The sequence below is a fragment of the Berghia stephanieae genome, chromosome 5, assembly GCF_034508935.2.
Source record: "Berghia stephanieae isolate SIO BIC M18660-M18661 chromosome 5, UCSD_Bste_1.3, whole genome shotgun sequence".
Classification (NCBI taxonomy): domain Eukaryota; kingdom Metazoa; phylum Mollusca; class Gastropoda; order Nudibranchia; family Aeolidiidae; genus Berghia; species Berghia stephanieae.
In genome coordinates, this window is record NC_088364.1 from 2705746 (window position 1) to 2726462 (window position 20717).

Below are 20717 nucleotides of genomic sequence, written 5' to 3' on the forward strand. Positions count from 1 at the left end.
TGTTACCAAAATGTTTGACAAATTTGAAAACGAATTAACTTGGTATAAAGGGGCCATCCCTAGTAATGAAATCTGGATCAAAGTCGGTGGTGACCACGGTAAAGGGAGTTTGAAACTCAGCATGGCCATAATAAATAGAGAAAATCCAAATTCCAAATACAATCATATTATGGTTACAATGGCAAGGACTAGGGATTCTAGGAAAAATTTAGGACTTTTTTTTTGAAGACATTAAAAGACAGCTGTATGACTTGAATCTTTTTAAATGGAAAGGGAAAAAAGTTAGCTTGTTTCTGTTTGGTGATTATGACTTTATAACAAAAATGAATGGTCTTTCAGGTGCTTGTGGTGCATACCCATGTCTGTGGTGTTTTGTAAAGAAAACAGACATACAAAATTTACAAATAGAAAATACACAATTACGAAATTGGTTTCTTCTTCATCGTGATTACAATAGGTTTTTAGAACACGGAAAGGGCTTGAAGAAAAATGCACACTCATACAATAACAGTATCCACCCACCCATTCTTGACATTCCATTACACAGAATATGTCCGCCATATCTACACTGTTTGTTAGGCATCACATTAAGACATCACAAGTTACTCGAAAGTAGTGTGGACAAACTGGATCGTTTATTGTTTGATGAAGTAAATAATGAAAATGAAGAAATTGAAATATTTCAAAAGTACGGAAAAAACTGGCAGAGATATATAGATTTAACAAAGAAATTAAATGATCACACTTCTTACTTGTTACTTCCCGATTTAGAAGATGAAAAGAAGGAATGGAGAATTCATCATTACAAAAAGAGGAACTCACAGAAAGATGTGGACCCGTATGCATCACCCTTGATGATATTCTGAAAACAAATGCAATCACCCCACAATTTTACCACAGTAGAAGCTTTATCGGAAACCATTGTCATAAATATTTAAAGAACAAAGTATACCAACAACTCACTGACAATGTTACAAAAATTAACGCATCTTACACCACAGACACCAGCATTCTTGACTTCGCACATGATATAAGAGAGGTTTTTGATCACATCAACGATGCATTTAGTGAGGTACATGAATTAGTTTCACACACAAAACCAATCAAAACTGATGATCTACAACACATTCAGATTTCCATAAATCATTATATGGCCAGTTATTTCCCCTGAAAAACTTCTCCCAAAACATCACATACTTGAGAAGCACTGCGCCCCTTTCATTGACAAATACAGATTTGGATTAGGGCTTTTAGGGGAACAGGGAGAAGAGGCATTACATTCTACAATAGGTAAAATCGAGAAAAGAACAGTTTCAATGAGGGAGGAATCAGCACAATTACAGACAATAATGACAACCAGTCTTCTTCAAGTTTCCCCTGACTTACAGTCTCATGCACCAGAAAAGAAGATAAGATTAGAAAAGAACGACAGAAAATGACCAACTAAATTATCAGGAAACAATACAGGACAGTTTACAACGTATTAGACAGGTAGAGACACCTAAACAATTTGAAATTATCATGAAACTTTTGACTGAAATAAAAGTGGCATAATAGAGCAGGAACTTGGATTCAAACCCTCCCTCTCCCCTCCCTCTCTCTACGACTTGAAAGAGCGATGCTAATACCACTCAGATACACACATACGCTCATGCCGACAGACAGTTTTGCAGTCATACACATACAGACATAAAGTCAGATAGATAATACACATAATTTACGCTTTGTACAAATAAATATGCGATTGTGGTTTATGTTTAAAACCATCACGGAGTTTGGAATTATCTCTGTTTTCTGTTATTCAAACTGTGAGAAAAGATTGTCTTCATTGTGTACTTCGGTGACTGATACGAAACAATTACGGTATCCCAAACATAAAAGGCTATTACTATGGAATGATTGACAAGTCCATTTAGAGACGACGTAAGTAAATTCTCTTTATGTTTGTCATTAAATTGAACCAGGTTTTATTGCATTAGATCGTGTCGTGTTTTTGCATTTTGGTGGTAAAGTTAAAAGTAAGTTAATTATTTCTCAAAATATGAATAATTTATAATAAACAGTAATTTCCTTTCAACTAACACTATGAAAATCAAATTTATATCATAATACCAATTATTTTCTAAATATTTTCTTTCTGTAAATTTCTTTGTGTTCATGACCATATTAAACTTACAAAGTAAACCAACACGCGTAATGACTGTGAGTGACAATCATTCAACAGGTAATTGTTATCATGACCCCGAGGTCACGACCTCACAAAGGCGAAGGGGGCTGACTGGGTGGTAAGGCATGCGGTCAAGTTGAGTTCACTGAACTACTAAAGGCACAGCTTTTCTTTTACGTGGCGCGTGGATAGCTCATACGCTAGAGTCATGCTCTCCCCGGCCAGGCGGAGTTGCTGTACCAGTAAAGTCGAGGGTTCGAAACCCTAACACCGCTGCGAAAATTTTATTGTCTATTGTCTTCTGGCACTTTCGAAATCACTTCATTTCTTGTTGTGGCTTAGAACAGCATAGTTTTCCATCAAAATATCTCGTATTTAAAGGAAAAGAAGGAATAAAGAAACAAAATGGAGAAAGACCAAACTGACAACTGACAAAGAACTGTGCCAGGCAGCAAAATCTACAATGACAAAGGCATCAGAGAAGCGAAAAGGACAAATATTACTTCCAAGTTGTATGTGGTGAGTGAGTCTGGCCATCCCAATTCAATGACCTCACCCATGGCTACAACATCATTCATTACAACTTACTTGAGTTGTATGTTGTGCGTCTGGCCATCACCTTCTCCATCCCAATTCAATGACCTCACCCATGGCTACAACACAATTCATTACAACTTACTTGAGTTGTATGTTGTGCGTCTGGCCATCACCTTCTCCATCCCAATTCAATGACCTCACCCATGCTACAACACAATTCATTACAACTTACTTGAGTTGTATGTTGTGTGTCTGGCCATCACCTTCTCCATCCCAATTCAATGACCTCACCCATGGCTACAACATCATTCATTACAACTTACTTGAGTTGTATGTTGTGTGTCTGGCCATCACCTTCTCCATCCCAATTCAATGACCTCACCCATGGCTACAACATCATTCATTACAACTTACTTGAGTTGTATGTTGTGTGTCTGGCCGTCACCTTCTCCATCCCAATTCAATGACCTCACCCATGGCTACAACACATCATTCATTACAACTTACTTGAGTTGTATGTTGTGTGTCTGGCCATCACCTTCTCCATCCCAATTCAATGACCTCACCCATGGCTACAACACATCATTCATTACAACTTACTTGAGTTGTATGTTGTGTGTCTGGCCGTCACCTTCTCCATCCCAATTCAATGACCTCACCCATGGCTACAACATCATTTATTACAACTTACTTGAGTTGTATGTTGTGTGTCTGGCCGTCACCTTCTCCATCCCAATTCAATGACCTCACCCATGGCTACAACACAATTCATTACAACTTACTTGAGTTGTATGTTGTGTGTCTGGCCATCACCTTCTCCATCCCAATTCAATGACCTCACCCATGGCTACAACACAATTCATTACAACTTACTTGAGTTGTATGTTGTGTGTCTGGCCGTCACCTTCTCCATCGTTTTCATCCTCTTCCTCATCCTCGACTTCCTCATAAAAGATGAGCTGTTTCACCAGTTCCATCACTTCACTCTCAGACTTACCACTATGGATGAAAGAAAAACAAGTCAAAATAAAAAAAACAACAAAAAGTTAAGCTTCTATAGAGCGCAACTTTCACTAAACGCGTTCAAAGCGCTTTACAAAGGGTCCCTGATGAACAGCAACACATAACATGACCTCTGTTAGGCCATATTACATTTTTGTCTGATAGAGACAACACTGTTACAATCAGGTACTCATTTTACACCCAAGAATGGTGAGAGAATGTGAATAAAGAGCCTTTTCCAAGGACTCAACTATGCACTGCGCGAGGCTCGAACCCAGGCACTTCTGAATGTCATAGCTCAAAACCACTCACATAGCAGCACAATTAAAAAACACTTCAAAATCCTTAAAATGATGCAGTCTGGCATCGACTTTCATTTTCAATGAGATTCAATGACTGAGAGATGCTCATGAAGACTGAACTTGGAGGCAAAATGTGGTCATTTTACGAATTGTTATTATTATCATCATTTATTATTATTATTATTATTATTATTATTATTATTATTATTATTATTATTATTATTATTATTATTATTAATACTATTATTATTATTTGATATAGCACCAGTATCCACAAATAGTACTCAGAAGTGCTTTACAATAGTTTTTTTTTTTTTTAGTATCACATTATGTTCAATCATTGGACTACAAAATCACCACAACAATCACAGATATACCTTGTTCAAATTTCACATAGAATCACGATAAGCAGAATGAAAAAGATCGGTTTTTAAATGCCGTTTGAAGACTGGTAGACTTTCACATTGTTGGGTTTTAGGTGGTAAATAAGGTATGCATTACATGTGCTCAAAGCGCTTTAAAATGGGTCCCAAGCCAACAACAGTACTTAACATGAAGAGCGAGACATGACACCAGTGGAGAGAAACAACGCTGTTATCTGCCATGTACTCATTCTATACCCGAGTACAAAGGAGGAATGTGATTTGCAGGACTCGAACCAGGGACATTCAGGTTAGAAACCAAGAGTCATATCGCATGGCCACCGAGTCGTGCAAATAACCAAGGGATGTAAATATAGATCAAATGTCACTTCTACGATCTTGGGGTCCTGATTGTTCAGGAAATAGAGCCCTCGCTTCACAACCAAAGGGGGCTGGGATACCATGTGAGCCCCCCCCCCCCCCCCTCGATCTCTGTCCACCCAGCAGTAATTGGGTAGCTGGGTTTGAAAGATCTGGTGGAAAGTACTTTGCGATAGAGTCCTATCCAGGGAGTAGCAAGCAATTGCTATTGCCATTTAAAAACCAGGATAAACTCTGGTTCCATGGGCCTACTGAAGATCTACTTTTATCATCTTCCATTACTAGATATACTCTTATATTCTATAGATAGTATACGTTTGGCTAAAAAACTCACAACATTGCCATCCGGAAGTATAATGGATCAAGACACAAAACTCTGTATAACCTTAAACGTTTATAGTCTGGTTGTTACAGTTTAGTGAGAATTACTCATAACCATGGATGTCAAAAAAAAAAACAATAACAAAGACCTGAGTGACGTCAACTTCGTTCTATCTATAAAGTTTGGTGATAATTACTCATAAACACGGATGGCAAAAATCGTAACAAAGACCTGAACGACGTCAACTTCGTTCTATCTATAGTCATGTGCCAAAGTAAGTTCACCCTTGTTTTGAACCCTCGTCATTTTGAGTACAAAACAATTGTTAGCTTACAGGACAGGATGTCTTAGCGAAATTACAATTTTTGCGACAGAGACAACGCTGTAAACGGTCAGGTACTCATTTTACACCTGACTACGGTGAGAAAATGTGAGTAAAGAGCCTTCTCCAAGGAATCAACAATGCGCTGAGTGAGGCTCAAACCCAGGACCATCTGATCCGAAAGCGAGTGTCATGATACCCCAAGATCAAATAGCTGCACATTGTGATACCAAATATAATCTGGAACAGCTGTATAAATTTGGACTTTGAGCTGCCACAATTTCATCACATGAATAAAAGCGTTTAAAAAAAGGTTTAAAAAACAGAACAGCAAAAAAAAAAAAAAATAAATAAATAAATAAAAAACTACTCCTCCGTTTCCTTCCCCATCTACTAAAACAAGGTGGTTATAAAATAATGAATCAATAAATACCTTCCCTGTAGCTCTTCTGGGATGTGAGACTGTAAAATCTTTTTGAATCTCTGTTTTCTGTCAGCCTCCATGTCTCTGAGGGAAAACCGATGGACAACATTCTCACACATCCACGCAGATTTACGAAAAAATGAGAGAATTTAAATTCAATGCACTTCAGTCAAATATTCACCTTTTCTGCTTAAAAAAATTATGCACAAAAAATGAATAGAACAGCTTCAAAAAATAAATATACCAAACACAGAACGTTTCGGGCTCAAAAACCCTTCTCAGCCAACAACAAAAAACAATGAAAACTTTAGAGAGGATGAACCAAATAGTTCTCAGGTCGTCAATCTGACTTTTTAGTAATATATTTATGCTTCGTTGGTTTTTTTTTTCTTGTTGGCTACAGAAGGGTTTTGAGCCCCAAACGTTCCGTGTTTGGAATTTTGTTCTTTTTTGAAGCTGTTATATTCGTTTTTAATGATGACTTTTTACAGTCCACAGCTTGTAGCAGGTTTGTATCACCTTTTCTGATGATTTAGTCGGTTATTGCTGGTCGAGTCAACGTCTTGGAACACTGTGATAGCTTACACAACAACAACAAACTACAGTGTGATGGAACAGGTTGTTTAAAAACCACACACCATTTTTAAAAAACAACAACATAAAAAACACACACTGACTACGACTAAATCTGAAAGAAGTCGCAATATTATCATGGCGGCCAACTGTGGAAAGGGCTAAAACGGGACAGTGGAGAGAAAGATAAAGTGAGTAAATGTGACTCACATATAAATATCACATTTACTCACTATATATATATATATATATATATAAATATAATATATATTATATATATATATATATAATATATATATATATATAATATATATATATATATATATATATATATCATGAGTCACATTTACTCACTTAATCTTTCTCTCCATCTTACTGGGTCATATTTAGGCACCTCTAGCTTTGCTAAAAGTGGACAGCCCAACAGACAAAATCATCATGATCCAAAACTGAAGCATTTTTGGACTATAATAATATAACATAATCTAGACTGAGAGCATTTTCCTGTTCCTCGTTTTAATTCCCTAGTAAAAAAAACATAAAGTTTCCCAGAATGCCAAATCCAGACCGTCCCAATACGCTTCGACAGTAGTGACGTCACTTCCCTTGTAATGACGCAAGGTAACTTAGAAACTGGCTCTAAACTGTCAGAACAATGGCGGACGCCCTTATATGAAATATTTCTCCGACGAGCATAAAAGCGTATCCAGAGGGAAAAAAAAAACATAAATCTGATCATGTTTTGATTTTTACACATTTTGATCACAAGACATATGAAAAGTTCTAGCCAGCATGAAGAATAAAAAGTACAGATTTTCTATGTTTAGAACCACGATGGCCGAAGTGACATCAGACTATCGAATCCAATTCCATCAGGCCGGTTGGCCACTATGTAAGATGTCTGATTGAAATAAATATTGTCCACATGAATCGTTAACTCGAATCTGAGAATACAACTAACAATAACCACAGTCTGCTGGGACTTCAAAGAAGAATGAACCATGATCCCCAACACGACTCTGTCAAATAATACACACCATACAATCCCCAACACGACTCTGTCAAATAATACACACCATACAATCCCCAACACGACTCTGTCAAATAATACACACCATACAATCCCCACAACATGACTCTGTCAAATAATACACACCATACAATCCCCACAACACGACTCTGTCAAATAAAACACACCATACAATCCCCACAACACGACTCTGTCAAATAATACACACCACACAATACCCAACACGTATCAATCACAGGGTAACTTTGACTCCAATCAAGTCAGAAAACACTCCACACCAAACACCATCTTCCCTCTTCCTTCCTGATAGGCTTTGCCTCTCTTCCCTAAATCTATATCACGTCTTTAAATAGACACGACATATCATCCACCAATCTACCCCAACCCTCCCCTGACAGACAAACACACACACACACATACACACACACACAAACACACACACATACACATACACACACACACACACACACATCCAACACACCGCTTCAACCAAACCCATGACATTAATGGCCACTCTCCAGTCTCCCAATGCAACAGGTGGCAACATTATAAAATCAGTTTTCTTGGGATCTACATTCGACTCACACTCTAGTGAAAGCTCTCGCCCAAGCAATTCTCAGTTGATGACAACAGATTTCAAATCCTTCCCCTCTATTCCTCTGTCACCATCTCCTTCCCCTCTTCTTCAGTTGGACAACAAGTTTCAATCAAAATCACTTCTGCCAAATATTAAATCTTAATTGTTTTCCTAATCACTGTGATAGAGTTGATAAGGCTGTGACAGTTGAAAATGTGTGTTATAATATCAAAAAAAAAAAAAGAAAAAGAAAAAAAAAAAGAGAATAAAACAGCTTTTGAAAAAATCGAACAAAATACCAAACAAAGAACAATCCGGGCTCAAAAGCCTTCTTCAGCCAAAACAACAAAAAAACAACAAAAACAAAACCCAATGAAAGCAAATACATAGACAGGATATACCGAATAATGCTCTGTGGCCAATCTGTTTTGTAGTCATATATATTCATGTTTTCATTGGGGTTTTTTTGCTGTTGGCTAAAGAAGGGTTTTGAACCCGAAGCACATTCCGTGTTTGGTATTTTGTTCTTTTCTGAAGCTATTTTATTCATATTTCTTGTTCACTGTTCCTTTGTTTATTGTTTTGCTGATGAAGGGTTTGTAGCCAAAACATTGTTTTGTTCCATTTTTTGTATTGTTTCCATCCAAATCCTTTCCATTTTCTGTCTGCATTCTGCTAGCAGCTTGGTATCACTTTGACTTAGAATAGGATATTGACAGAATGCAGACAGAAAATGGAAAGGATTTGGATGGAAACAATACAAAAAAATGGAACAAAACAATGTTTTGGCTACAAACCCTTCATCAGCAAAACAATAAACAAAGGAACAGTGAACAAGAAATATGACAAAAACGAGTAGCAACACGTTTTGTTTTGTTTTCAATTGAACTGTCCGTGTTTGTTCAACTCCTATTCAAAGCCTTTCCATTTTTACCTACAGTTAGTCCCAGGTTTCAGGCATCCACCTCTATTCTCAACTTGTTCAAATTGGAAGCTAGTGTATTCATCATGATTGTTCAAAGTCCCCAGGCTTCAAGTTTCAAACTAAATCACAATATCATCTGGCCGAGTAGGTCAACGGCCTTCTATTCATGATTTAACAAGGTAACATTCTATTGGAAAATAACACATCTTTCATCTCTTGGTATTTATTATTCCACCCCTCCAAGTCAGATTATTAGATATTTTGTAACCAAATGGTATGGTAGTAGTACTTCTATTCACCATAATTTGTATCTTTCTCCATCTGCTTGAATGACAATTTGACCCAAAACTAAAAATGTTCGATTTGTATTCATGCAAACCAAAAGATTATTTATAATCATAAGCTTTCTTTTACACCTTGTTTCACCCAATAAAATATGCAAAAATATTCTGCAATTATTGAATAATTTTTTTCAAATCGTTCAAAGCATTATACAAAAATTACGTATTTACGAAGAAATGATAGGGCTTTCCAATGAGAGGGGTGGAATAATATATCATTTTTACACTTTTGCTTCTTGGAGTTCCCAACGTGTACCACTCACTGAACGAGCTTGAGAGTGCCCATTGGGATCAAAGTTTGATTTCCAAAACGTCAGTGAAAGAATTCATTTATGCTACCCCTCAAACGATTCTGATTTTGTTATCTCTGAATAAAAGACATTTATAAAAAATACTTTGATACTTCTAAGTTTCAAAATCTAGTTTTGGTGAAATTTAACACCTGATAATCTGACGTCACAAATCATTATTGTAAACGTGATATCATTACGCGGTACTATTTTTTGGGCGGGGGTAGAATAAAATGATCATTGCCGTATTAGAAAAGACAACTAGTTATTTATCCATGAAAATCTAATACTGACTCTAGAGACCTATCGACAGCATTAAAAAATAAAAACTGTTTACATGTGCTTCACTTCTGGTTTTAACTGTGAGCTTAAATTCCAAGTGCTTAATGATATTGATACTGAAAGAAATGAAACCTACTTGCTAATCTTATCCAAGATGGCGTTGTTTTTCGCTACACTGGCCTCCATCTCATCCAGCATTGGGTTCATCAATTTCTGGGGAAAGAAAACAAAAAAAAACAAAACAACTAAATAATCAATGGATGTATATCACACGGCGTCTAAACTGCACTATAAATCTGATCGTTTAGTTTCCCGCTGTTCCGAGCGCCGACGTAACCTCACCCGACAGGTAACCGGGTCAAGAGCAGTCAGCTGATATCAATTCCCAGAACGTAGATTTGACGTGCATTGGGTGATACCAATGGACGATTTCCGTACCAATTAACCTCACGATCTTCGTGACGATGCAACTCCACCCAAAATGCAAAGAATTCTCGCAGACCTCCTCTTTCCATCGGTCCAACTTTTATTTCAATACCTCCAGTACTTATTCCACATGCCGTGATTCAAATTCACCTATTTTTCTATAACATTTAAATAAAATTACTTGTAATTACCTCAGGATTATAAAAAAACGTTCCCATAAATTTCAAATTTTTCGGTGTGATTCACAAGGCACAAGTTTTACTACGAAATGAGGTAAGTTTCATTTACTCTTCAGTTTTCATTATTTTGTAACGATTATTTTTCCACGGTAGGTCAGGTAATAATGTACTTCTTTAGCCTTGTTCTTGAAACGTAATATTTCGCTGCAGTTTTATTGTTAATTATATTTTTTCCCCTATTTTTTCAATGATGAGTTAATTTGATTTTTAAATTGCATAATTTCAATTATCTTGCTAATGTTTAATTTTAAATGACATTGTGTGTTGGGCCTCAACTTAGCTCAACTGCTTGAGCATTAGACTTACGTGTAAATGATCCAAGTTCAATTTCAAAATATGTTAGAATTTTCCTGCTCCCCCTTTCTTTCACCAAATTGGGTGAAGTTTATGGTTTTTCTTGTTCCAAATTTTATGTACAATGTTATGTATGCATGGATAATACAGAGTGTTTTAAAACTCATTTTATTCATTAATTCACTACATCATTGCTTACATCGCTCAGTCAATTTTGAATTTTCTCTTACAGCATGGACCACACAATTGCAAGTCATAACCAAGCAGTGAATTCATTATGTAGGACATGTGGTATGATTTGTTTAACACAAAAATAGAAATGTGCCCGCAAGAAACCATTTAAATGTTCAAATTATTCTAATGACATTCTTTTAGTCTATGGGACTGACACGGCATTGGACAAGCAAGGAACACACTCATAATTTATGTGTAAAAAGTACACATTATATAGCACATTGAACAAACGACTCATTAGCTTCTTTGTGTTTGCTCATTGCCAAGACGCTAAAAATAAATAAATCAACCTTGAAACGGGTTGCACTTGCATGTTTGATATCGACAGAGTAGAATATAACAACAAACTCCAAAACGCAGGAGAGACTTTCAAATCTCATGCACGAGCCACTCACCCTCAGGGATGGTCTTATTGCCTCTGAATTGGACAGAATACCGCATTAAACCACAGGATTACCACAGCAGGTCATTCATTGGCAACCACTGCCACAAATATTTACAAGAAAAAGTCAACACGCAACTCACACTTCCAATTATCCAACAAACAAAGAACTGCACCCACGACCAACTCATCATTGACGACGCATGCAGTATTGGATTAATTTTCGACAATATAAACAAGGCCTATAGTCATGTGCACAACTTTATTTCACACACAAAACCGATCAAAGCAGAGACAATCCAATATATTCAAAGTGCAATAAAACATTACACGGATACATACAGAAAATATTTTCCAAACAAAATAATCCCAAAACACACCTCCTTGAGTACCACTGCATACCACACATCACTCAATATAAGTTTGGACTTAGACTTCTTGGAAGAACAAGGCACAGAGAGCTGTCACCAAACAACAGCAAAATTGGGAAAAAAGAGCATCCGGCATTATCAATGATATGAATAAAATGCGATTTGTCATCAACGCAATGCAGTTAAAGACCAGGCCCAAACTACACTGACGAGTTTGAATGCTCGTAGCGGATATATTTTTGTTGAGGACAAATACTGTTTTTGTGAGGAGAAGTATTTACATCTTGTCTTTATAATACATAAAATTCAGACAAATCCATAGCAACGTTTTTTTCTCTCTAATTTTTGAAATGTTGCAGCCACTATATTTTTGGTTTAATTTGTTACCGTTCATTGATAACTTATATTGAGAAATCTAGTAATACTATGAAAAAATAAAAAACACACTGTAAAAGTAGAAAATATAAACTTTTATACCAAGTAGTGATATTTCAACTCATTCAATATGGGTGTCTTACAGACAATAAAACAAAACATTGTTAAATTGAGCAAAACGGCAATCCCCGTTAGGGAAATTCCTCTCGGTGATTGACCGCTCACCGTGACCGGGTCAGCAGGTGTCAAGAACGGGATACCGTCTCAACTAAACTGTTATCCTTGTGTACGCTGTGATCAGGAATGCCTTTTGCTAAAGCAAACAAAGCCTGAAATTATTTCTTGTAAAAACCACATAATATATATGAAAATATTTCATACCAAACTTCTCTCCATTGTGCCAAATCAGTTAATATCAAGAGATATTTAAAACAAGATGAAAGTAAATAGTGATCAAATGTCTAGTCCAGCTTTAAAAAAAAAAAAAAAAAAAAAAAAAGCAAATGGATCCATGAAATTAAAGTTTTTGTCACTTTGAACTGAAAACGTCAAACTGGCAATTCGCCTTTTTTTATTTTCAACCAGCAAGAAAGTTGTTAATCATCAAATCTGTTCATAGTCCACCAACCATAAAAACTTTCACTGCCTACCTACCTGTTAACTTCATTGATCATCTTTTGTTCATTCTGACCACAATTTTGTGGATAATGATGATGGCTGGGAGTTTATTTCGCAGACGAATACCTAGGCTAGGTGTTGTTCGCCCCAAAACCGACCACACCTGTTTTTTTCCTTCCTTCTTCATACAAGACAATACAATTTATTATCACACGTCCACAAAACTAGATCCAACATATTCGAATCAGAGATGAAAATAACTATCGAAACAAGGAAGCAAAGATGGTGAAAAAATGTCTAGCTCATATATGAATTTTAAGATACACGATATCCGTGTGGATAGACAGCTCAGTGGGTTAGAGTTAGGCCACCTTTCATTTTGCTCCTTTTAGCTGCACAGGTTCGAATCCGGTCACTCCCTTTTTTTTTTTTCTTCCCAAATGATGTTCATTGTTTACACTTTTGTTCTGAGTCATTCTGAGCAGGAGTTTTAAAAAAATTAGTTTAATTTTTTATTTCTCCGATAATTTTAATTCATTAAATAATTTGCTTTAGATTTATTTGTTCTGTTCTTTTTTTTTTGTCAATAATTATTACTATAATAATAATAATAATAATAATAATAATAATAATAATAATAATAATAATAATAATAATAATAATAATAATGATTGTTATTATTATTATCATCATTATATTATCATTAATATTATTATGATAATTATCACTATTCCCTGCTCTATTTCCGAGGGAACTTTCTCTCTCTCTCCCTCTCTCTCCCTCTCGAGATGTAACAGGATGATTAAAAATGGAGGCTCATTGGTTGACAAAAAATAGTTCTAACAATCACCCAAAAAAATCATTATGGTAAGAATAAAATTTTAAGCAGACTGCTTAAGTAAAATGTAGTTTTATTAATTCATTTATTTATTTACTTATGTGTAAATTGAGTCACCAGGGGGTTCACGTCAGTAAAGTGATCTGACTCTCAATATTAATGATGTATCATTACACACTTGACTATTCACTCGCTACTATATATTCACATACCTGTTTAATTTTTTTTTTTTAAGTTTAACGCGAAAAAAAAAAAGAAAAAAAAAAAACCCACCAAAAATACACCCTATCTTTCTGTTTCTTTTTTTTTTTTTTTGAGCGAGTCTCTTCTTTCCTCCTTTTTTGTTTGGCCATGTTCCGCTTCTGAGCATGAACTTCTTAAAATTGTTTTTATTTTTAAAAATTATTGTTTTTTGTTTGTTTTCTCTACCTGACCATTTGGTCGCGCTTTGAATATTTCTGTTTGTTTGATTTTTAATTATCTATTCTTTTTAGAATGTACTTTTTGAGATCGGAGTGGGGACAAATATATGGCAGAAAACACAAGAAGGCCCAAAATGGGGGTCTCCTTTTGAAATAAACTTATTTCTATGAAAAAATCCAAATTCACTTATTTTTTTGTGTGTTATGTGTTGATTTATGGTTAAGGAACCTGTGTGAGCAGTTTGAAAAAAAAATATTTTGTTGTTATTAAGATATTGTTTGTTGAAGTGTTTTTTTATGGGTTTTGGCGACAACAAACGTTTTCATTTCAGCCACGGTAGTTTCGGAAAACTGCGTTAAAGAAACATGAAATCAACTCAGAAATTCTTTGAATGGCCATATTTTGTGAAATAAAACATTAAAAAATCGGAGAATGAGTTTCATTTTTAAAAATAATTATGATTTCATGCTTAAAATAAAGAAAAACGGCCGTTTTAGAAAACACAAAGTTTTGGGGACTTCGTAATTCTTCCATAGCGAGGCTCTTACTTCCTGTAAAATACGAGTCAAAACATCCGGTGTCTACATCGTTTTTCCATAGCTGCAGTTTTTGTTTACGGCCCTAAAACGTTATCCGATAACTTCGACGAGTGAAAATTGGTAAGTTGACTATTTTTATTATAATTTTAAGTATTTTAGTATAATCATTGTGAAATTCAAAGGATTTGTGTTAGTTTTAATGCCCGTTTTTCTGTGTGTCGCTCTTCCATAGCAGTTTTTCCATAGCAGAATCAAGCCGGCTTCGATTGTTTTGATTCTGATAATTCCATTTCTAACCCCTGAAAGTCGATAATCGACTTATTTTATTGTAAATATATGACGAATAACAAGATAGAAACCCACAACTACGCAGGATGATGTTATTTTGGCTTGAAATGCCTTGATTTAATGTGCGATACGGCAAAGTTTGGAAAACTGCTATGCCACAGAATAGCGAAACCAATATGGCGGCTGATTCACGATAATGGCATGGCTGGCGACCCATAAGAAATCAACTAAATTTAGATTAAATTTATGAAAATGATAAATAGACGTTATTTTTATCAAATTTGAATAGAATTATGTTCCCTTTCATTTAATTTGATTCCCACCATTTTTCTTTCTTGTATGATTCAGATAACATCAGTAAAATTTCTCTAATTAGTTGTACATTTATTTCAGCTACTTTTCTTCATATAAATATTTCAATGATTATATGTTATTAGACTCATTATTAATATTATTTGCTAATTTGTATATTTTTCTTTGGGCAGGTTCTTTTATTATTTCATATTGCATTACACTTCTTAACATATGAGATATAAACACAACTTTCTATTTGACTTTAATGTAATACCAGAACCATATTTACTTATCTTTCCCAGATCAGACTGTCCAGTGGTGAAGGTGGGGGAGTACCTCAAAATAACATGCGAGATAAACAAGCTCACAAAGACTTTTTTTGCTGTTGTAAGAAGTTTTTCATACCTTTAATGCAATATTTTGTAATATTTATAACTCATTTTCATGTTTTCTGAAGTTGCAGGTGGTAAGTAAGCTGTTGTTTGACTTTGAAATTTGAATTTTTTTTTTAATGATAAGAATATACCTATCATCTTGTTTCTTGTAATTTTTCCACAGGTTTCAACCCCACCAGAGCCTTCTTCTGATGCTCCATTCGTGCGATTCATGCGGAAGGGCCCTGGCAAGAGTTATGTGTTTGGTGATGTTCCAGATGAAAGCTTCATCAGTCAGGGCCCTCCGGACAACTACTGCTGGACGAAAGTGCCCTCGGAGCAAGTTACGATTGATAACAGGGGGCACTATTTTTTAAAATTATAATTGATTGTATATATTAACCTTTATTTGTATTTGCTGTATATATTAGATTTATTGATTATTTATAACATTTCAAAGAATTTTATACTTTAAAATAAAAAAAACATGAAAACTTCAAATTTTTCCGACTCGTGTCCTTTTGTATTTTTTTTTTTTTACATTAAAAAAAAAAAATATGGCATGAATCCTGCTATTATTTTGAGAAAAATGCATGGGCTGCTTAGTTATGCTGTTTTAAGATGATTTCAAATGCCTGGGGGCAGGTTTGCATTGAAATTTTGGTGATCCTGAGAATTACCAGAAATTTTCAAAAAAACGGAAGAGTTGTCTTTCTTTGACAATTTCTCTTCATGTAAGAGGCCTGCTGCTTTCAAAAGCTATTTTTCTGAATCTGCAATGATTAACCTTTCATTTGATACCAAATATGATGTGTTTGGAGTATTTTGAAAATTGGTCAAAATGGGCCCCAAAATGAAAACCCTCTGAGACCCTTTGTGTTTTCCGCCATATGACAATTTGCTAGAAAGGAACCAAAAGAAAGAGAGAGAGAGAGAGAGAGAGAGAGAGAGAGAGAGAGAGAGAGAGAGAGAGAGAGAGAGAGAGAGAGAGAGAGAGAGAAAGAGAAAGAGAGAGAGAGAGAGAGAGAGAGAGAGAGAGAGAGAGTCAGTTCATGCCTTAAACTTCCAAACGACATCAAAGATATCGGTACAAGAACTACGAGGGGACACACAGCAAGAGTAACCATTCCAACATCAAAAACAGACGCCCACCTGTATTCGTTTTTCCCTTCCACTGCTCGACAATGGAATAGCCTCCCAGCTGAAGTGGCTGAAAACAGTTGCCAACATGCCTTCACGCAATTGCTAGAGTTCACAACATGACTTTTTAATTCTTCATATAAATATTTCAATGATTATATGTTATTAGACTCATTATTAATATTATTTGCTAATTTGTATATTTTTCTTTGGGCAGGTTCTTTTATTATTTCATATTGCATTACACTTCTTAACATATGAGATATAAACACAACTTTCTATTTGACTTTAATGTAATACCAGAACCATATTTACTTATCTTTCCCAGATCAGACTGTCCAGTGGTGAAGGTGGGGGAGTACCTCAAAATAACATGCGAGATAAACAAGCTCACAAAGACTTTTTTTGCTGTTGTAAGAAGTTTTTCATACCTTTAATGCAATATTTTGTAATATTTATAACTCATTTTCATGTTTTCTGAAGTTGCAGGTGGTAAGTAAGCTGTTGTTTGACTTTGAAATTTGAATTTTTTTTTAATGATAAGAATATACCTATCATCTTGTTTCTTGTAATTTTTCCACAGGTTTCAAACCCCACCAGAGCCTTCTTCTGATGCTCCATTCGTGCGATTCATGCGGAAGGGCCCTGGCAAGAGTTATGTGTTTGGTGATGTTCCAGATGAAAGCTTCATCAGTCAGGGCCCTCCGGACAACTACTGCTGGACGAAAGTGCCCTCGGAGCAAGTTACGATTGATAACAGGGGGCACTATTTTTAAAATTATAATTGATTGTATATATTAACCTTTATTTGTATTTGCTGTATATATTAGATTTATTGATTATTTATAACATTTCAAAGAATTTTATACTTTAAAATAAAAAAAACATGAAAACTTCAAATTTTTCCGACTCGTGTCCTTTTGTATTTTTTTTTTTTACATTAAAAAAAAAAAATATGGCATGAATCCTGCTATTATTTTGAGAAAAATGCATGGGCTGCTTAGTTATGCTGTTTTAAGATGATTTCAAATGCCTGGGGCAGGTTTGCATTGAAATTTTGGTGATCCTGAGAATTACCAGAAATTTTCAAAAAAACGGAAGAGTTGTCTTTCTTTGACAATTTCTCTCATGTAAGAGGCCTGCTGCTTTCAAAAGCTATTTTTCTGAATCTGCAATGATTAACCTTTCATTTGATACCAAATATGATGTGTTTGGAGTATTTTGAAAATTGGTCAAAATGGGCCCCAAAATGAAAACCCTCTGAGACCCTTTGTGTTTTCCGCCATATGACAATTTGCTAGAAAGGAACCAAAAGAAAGAGAGAGAGAGAGAGAGAGAGAGAGAGAGAGAGAGAAGAGAGAGAGAGAGAGAGAGAGAGAGAGAGAGAGAGAGAAAGAGAGAGAGAGAGAGAGAGAGAGAGAGAGAGAAGAGAGAGAGAGAGAGAGAGTCAGTTCATGCCTTAAACTTCCAAACGACATCAAAGATATCGGTACAAGAACTACGAGGGGACACACAGCAAGAGTAACCATTCCAACATCAAAAACAGACGCCCACCTGTATTCGTTTTTTCCCTTCCACTGCTCGACAATGGAATAGCCTCCCAGCTGAAGTGGCTGAAAACAGTTGCCAACATGCCTTCACGCAATTGCTAGAGTTCACAACATGACTTTTTAATTCTTCATATAAATATTTCAATGATTATATGTTATTAGACTCATTATTAATATTATTTGCTAATTTGTATATTTTTCTTTGGGCAGGTTCTTTTATTATTTCATATTGCATTACACTTCTTAACATATGAGATATAAACACAACTTTCTATTTGACTTTAATGTAATACCAGAACCATATTTACTTATCTTTCCCAGATCAGACTGTCCAGTGGTGAAGGTGGGGGAGTACCTCAAAATAACATGCGAGATAAACAAGCTCACAAAGACTTTTTTTGCTGTTGTAAGAAGTTTTTCATACCTTTAATGCAATATTTTGTAATATTTATAACTCATTTTCATGTTTTCTGAAGTTGCAGGTGGTAAGTAAGCTGTTGTTTGACTTTGAAATTTGAATTTTTTTTTTTATGATAAGAATATACCTATCATCTTGTTTCTTGTAATTTTTCCACAGGTTTCAACCCCACCAGAGCCTTCTTCTGATGCTCCATTCGTGCGATTCATGCGGAAGGGCCCTGGCAAGAGTTATGTTTTGGTGATGTTCCAGATGAAAGCTTCATCAGTCAGGGCCCTCCGGACAACTACTGCTGGACGAAAGTGCCCTCGGAGCAAGTTACGATTGATAACAGGGGGCACTATTTTTTAAAATTATAATTGATTGTATATATTAACCTTTATTTGTATTTGCTGTATATATTAGATTTATTGATTATTTATAACATTTCAAAGAATTTTATACTTTGCTTTGAGAGAGAGAGAGAGAGAGAGAGAGAGAGAGAGAGAGAGAGAGAGAGAGAGAGAGAGAAGAGAAAGAGAAGAGAGAGAGAGAGAGAGAGAGAGAGAGAGAGAGAGAGAGAGAGAGAGAGAGAGAGAGAGAGAGAGGAGAGAGAGTCAGTTCATGCCTTAAACTTCCAAACGACATCAAAGATATCGGTACAAGAACTACGAGGGGACACACAGCAAGAGTAACCATTCCAACATCAAAAACAGACGCCCACCTGTATTCGTTTTTCCCTTCCACTGCTCGACAATGGAATAGCCTCCCAGCTGAAGTGGCTGAAAACAGTTGCCAACAGCCTTCACGCAATTGCTAGAGTTCACAACATGACTTTTTAATCTATGTATTTTTTATTAGTATTATCAGCAGAGTTTTAACAAGTTTACAATGTAAAAACCCTACAAACTGTTGAGTGATCCTCAACAATATTGGAGTTTACCACAAGATGATGAAGAAGAAGAAGAAGAAGAAGAAGAAGAAAAGAAGAAGAAGAAGAAGAAGAAGAAGAAGAAGAAGAAGAAGAAGAGAGAGAGAGAGAGAGAGAGAGAGAGAGAGAGAGAGAGAGAGAGAGAGAGAGAGAGAGAGAGAGAGAGAGGGAGAGAAAAAAAAAATTTAAAGAGGAGGAGGGGGGGGTGGATGGGACATTTATCATTCGCAATGCTCTGTAAAAAGAAGGCAGGGGGGGGGGGGGGGAGTGGCGCAACTGCAACCAGCATTCGAATCCACAGCGCCGATTCTGACAAGCCTCCTAAGGCAGATGACTGAACCATTCGGCCATGACACCCACAAGAAAGTCGACGCATTTTATTGTGTAGTAACCTAATATCCATCGACTGATTTATTGTTGGTTAATTATCTATGTTTTTATTGATTATTTTTATTAACTTTACTTTACTTTTTTCTTCTGTCATTTTCGAGACAGTCCATATTCTGGTGTGGATAATTGTCTGAAAGAGTGGAGTTTCAAAAAAGTGTCTGGGATTAAGAAATTTTCGTATTCCCAGACATGTCTGAGTCGAATAACCACAGCGTTAATAGTTGGTTAGAAGGTAATCAACCGTAATCTCTTCTGCATTTGCGGATCAGAATCAGAGTACTTTTATTTTATCATATTGTGTATTAATTGTGTGATGACTGAGTGAATATATGAATCTGAAGAGGAATATGAATACTGAATGAGTTGAGTATGAGTTGATATAGTCAGTAGTAAGTAGTAGTAGATATATGATATGGATTGAATATGATTTATGATGATGATGATGAGTTGCAGTTGAGTCAGCAGTGGTAACTCAATTGATGAATCGAGACAAAACAAAGTGGCTTACGTTGTAAAATCCACTCTCCATACTGGGCTCTGCCAAATCACCAAATGGTGTTTTGACTTTCTTGACAGTAGGTTCACTAACAACTCGATCCATTGTGATTTCCGATTCTGGATCCTGCTTTTCTGCAGGAGCTTTCGGTGCTGAGAATCCGAATGAGGTTGCCATCTTGACCGTTTACACGCTGGCAAACAATACGTAAATGAGACTAGTGTCGTGAAATACTCAAAAATTGAAACGTGAACATTGATTTGTCATTGGAAATTAAAATA

General features: G+C 35.7%; 2 protein-coding genes across 5 annotated transcripts in view; one reads left to right on the forward strand and one right to left on the reverse strand.

Annotated features, from left to right (window-relative positions):
- Positions 1-20649, reverse strand: part of LOC144972241 (putative pyridoxal-dependent decarboxylase domain-containing protein 2) — a 77660-nt gene extending 57011 nt beyond the window's left edge. For all 3 annotated transcript variants that reach the window (XR_013645318.1, XR_013645319.1, XM_078913286.1), the window contains exons 1-4: positions 20449-20649; positions 9974-10050; positions 5829-5903; positions 3578-3703 (exon numbers count right to left, since the gene is read on the reverse strand). Coding sequence is in view for 1 of the 3 variants with exons in the window: in XM_078913286.1 (XP_078769412.1) it covers positions 3578-3703; positions 5829-5903; positions 9974-10050; positions 20449-20613 (443 nt within the window). In the remaining 2 variants the exon portion in view is untranslated. The remainder of the gene's footprint in view (positions 1-3577; positions 3704-5828; positions 5904-9973; positions 10051-20448) is intronic.
- Positions 14251-17255, forward strand: LOC144972238 (uncharacterized). 2 transcript variants are annotated; one of them, XR_013645317.1, is made up of 3 exons: positions 14251-14696; positions 15461-15545; positions 15717-15853. XR_013645317.1 is itself a non-coding variant. In XM_078913281.1 (2 exons), exons 1-2 carry the CDS (start codon positions 15390-15392, stop codon positions 15915-15917), a joined length of 357 nt encoding a protein of 118 aa, XP_078769407.1. In that variant the 5' UTR covers positions 14251-15389; the 3' UTR covers positions 15918-17255. The 2 variants fall into 2 exon arrangements, 1 of the variants encoding a protein (XP_078769407.1); XM_078913281.1 differs by having other exon boundaries at positions 14251-15545; positions 15717-17255.
- Positions 20650-20717: the final 68 nt, after the last annotated feature.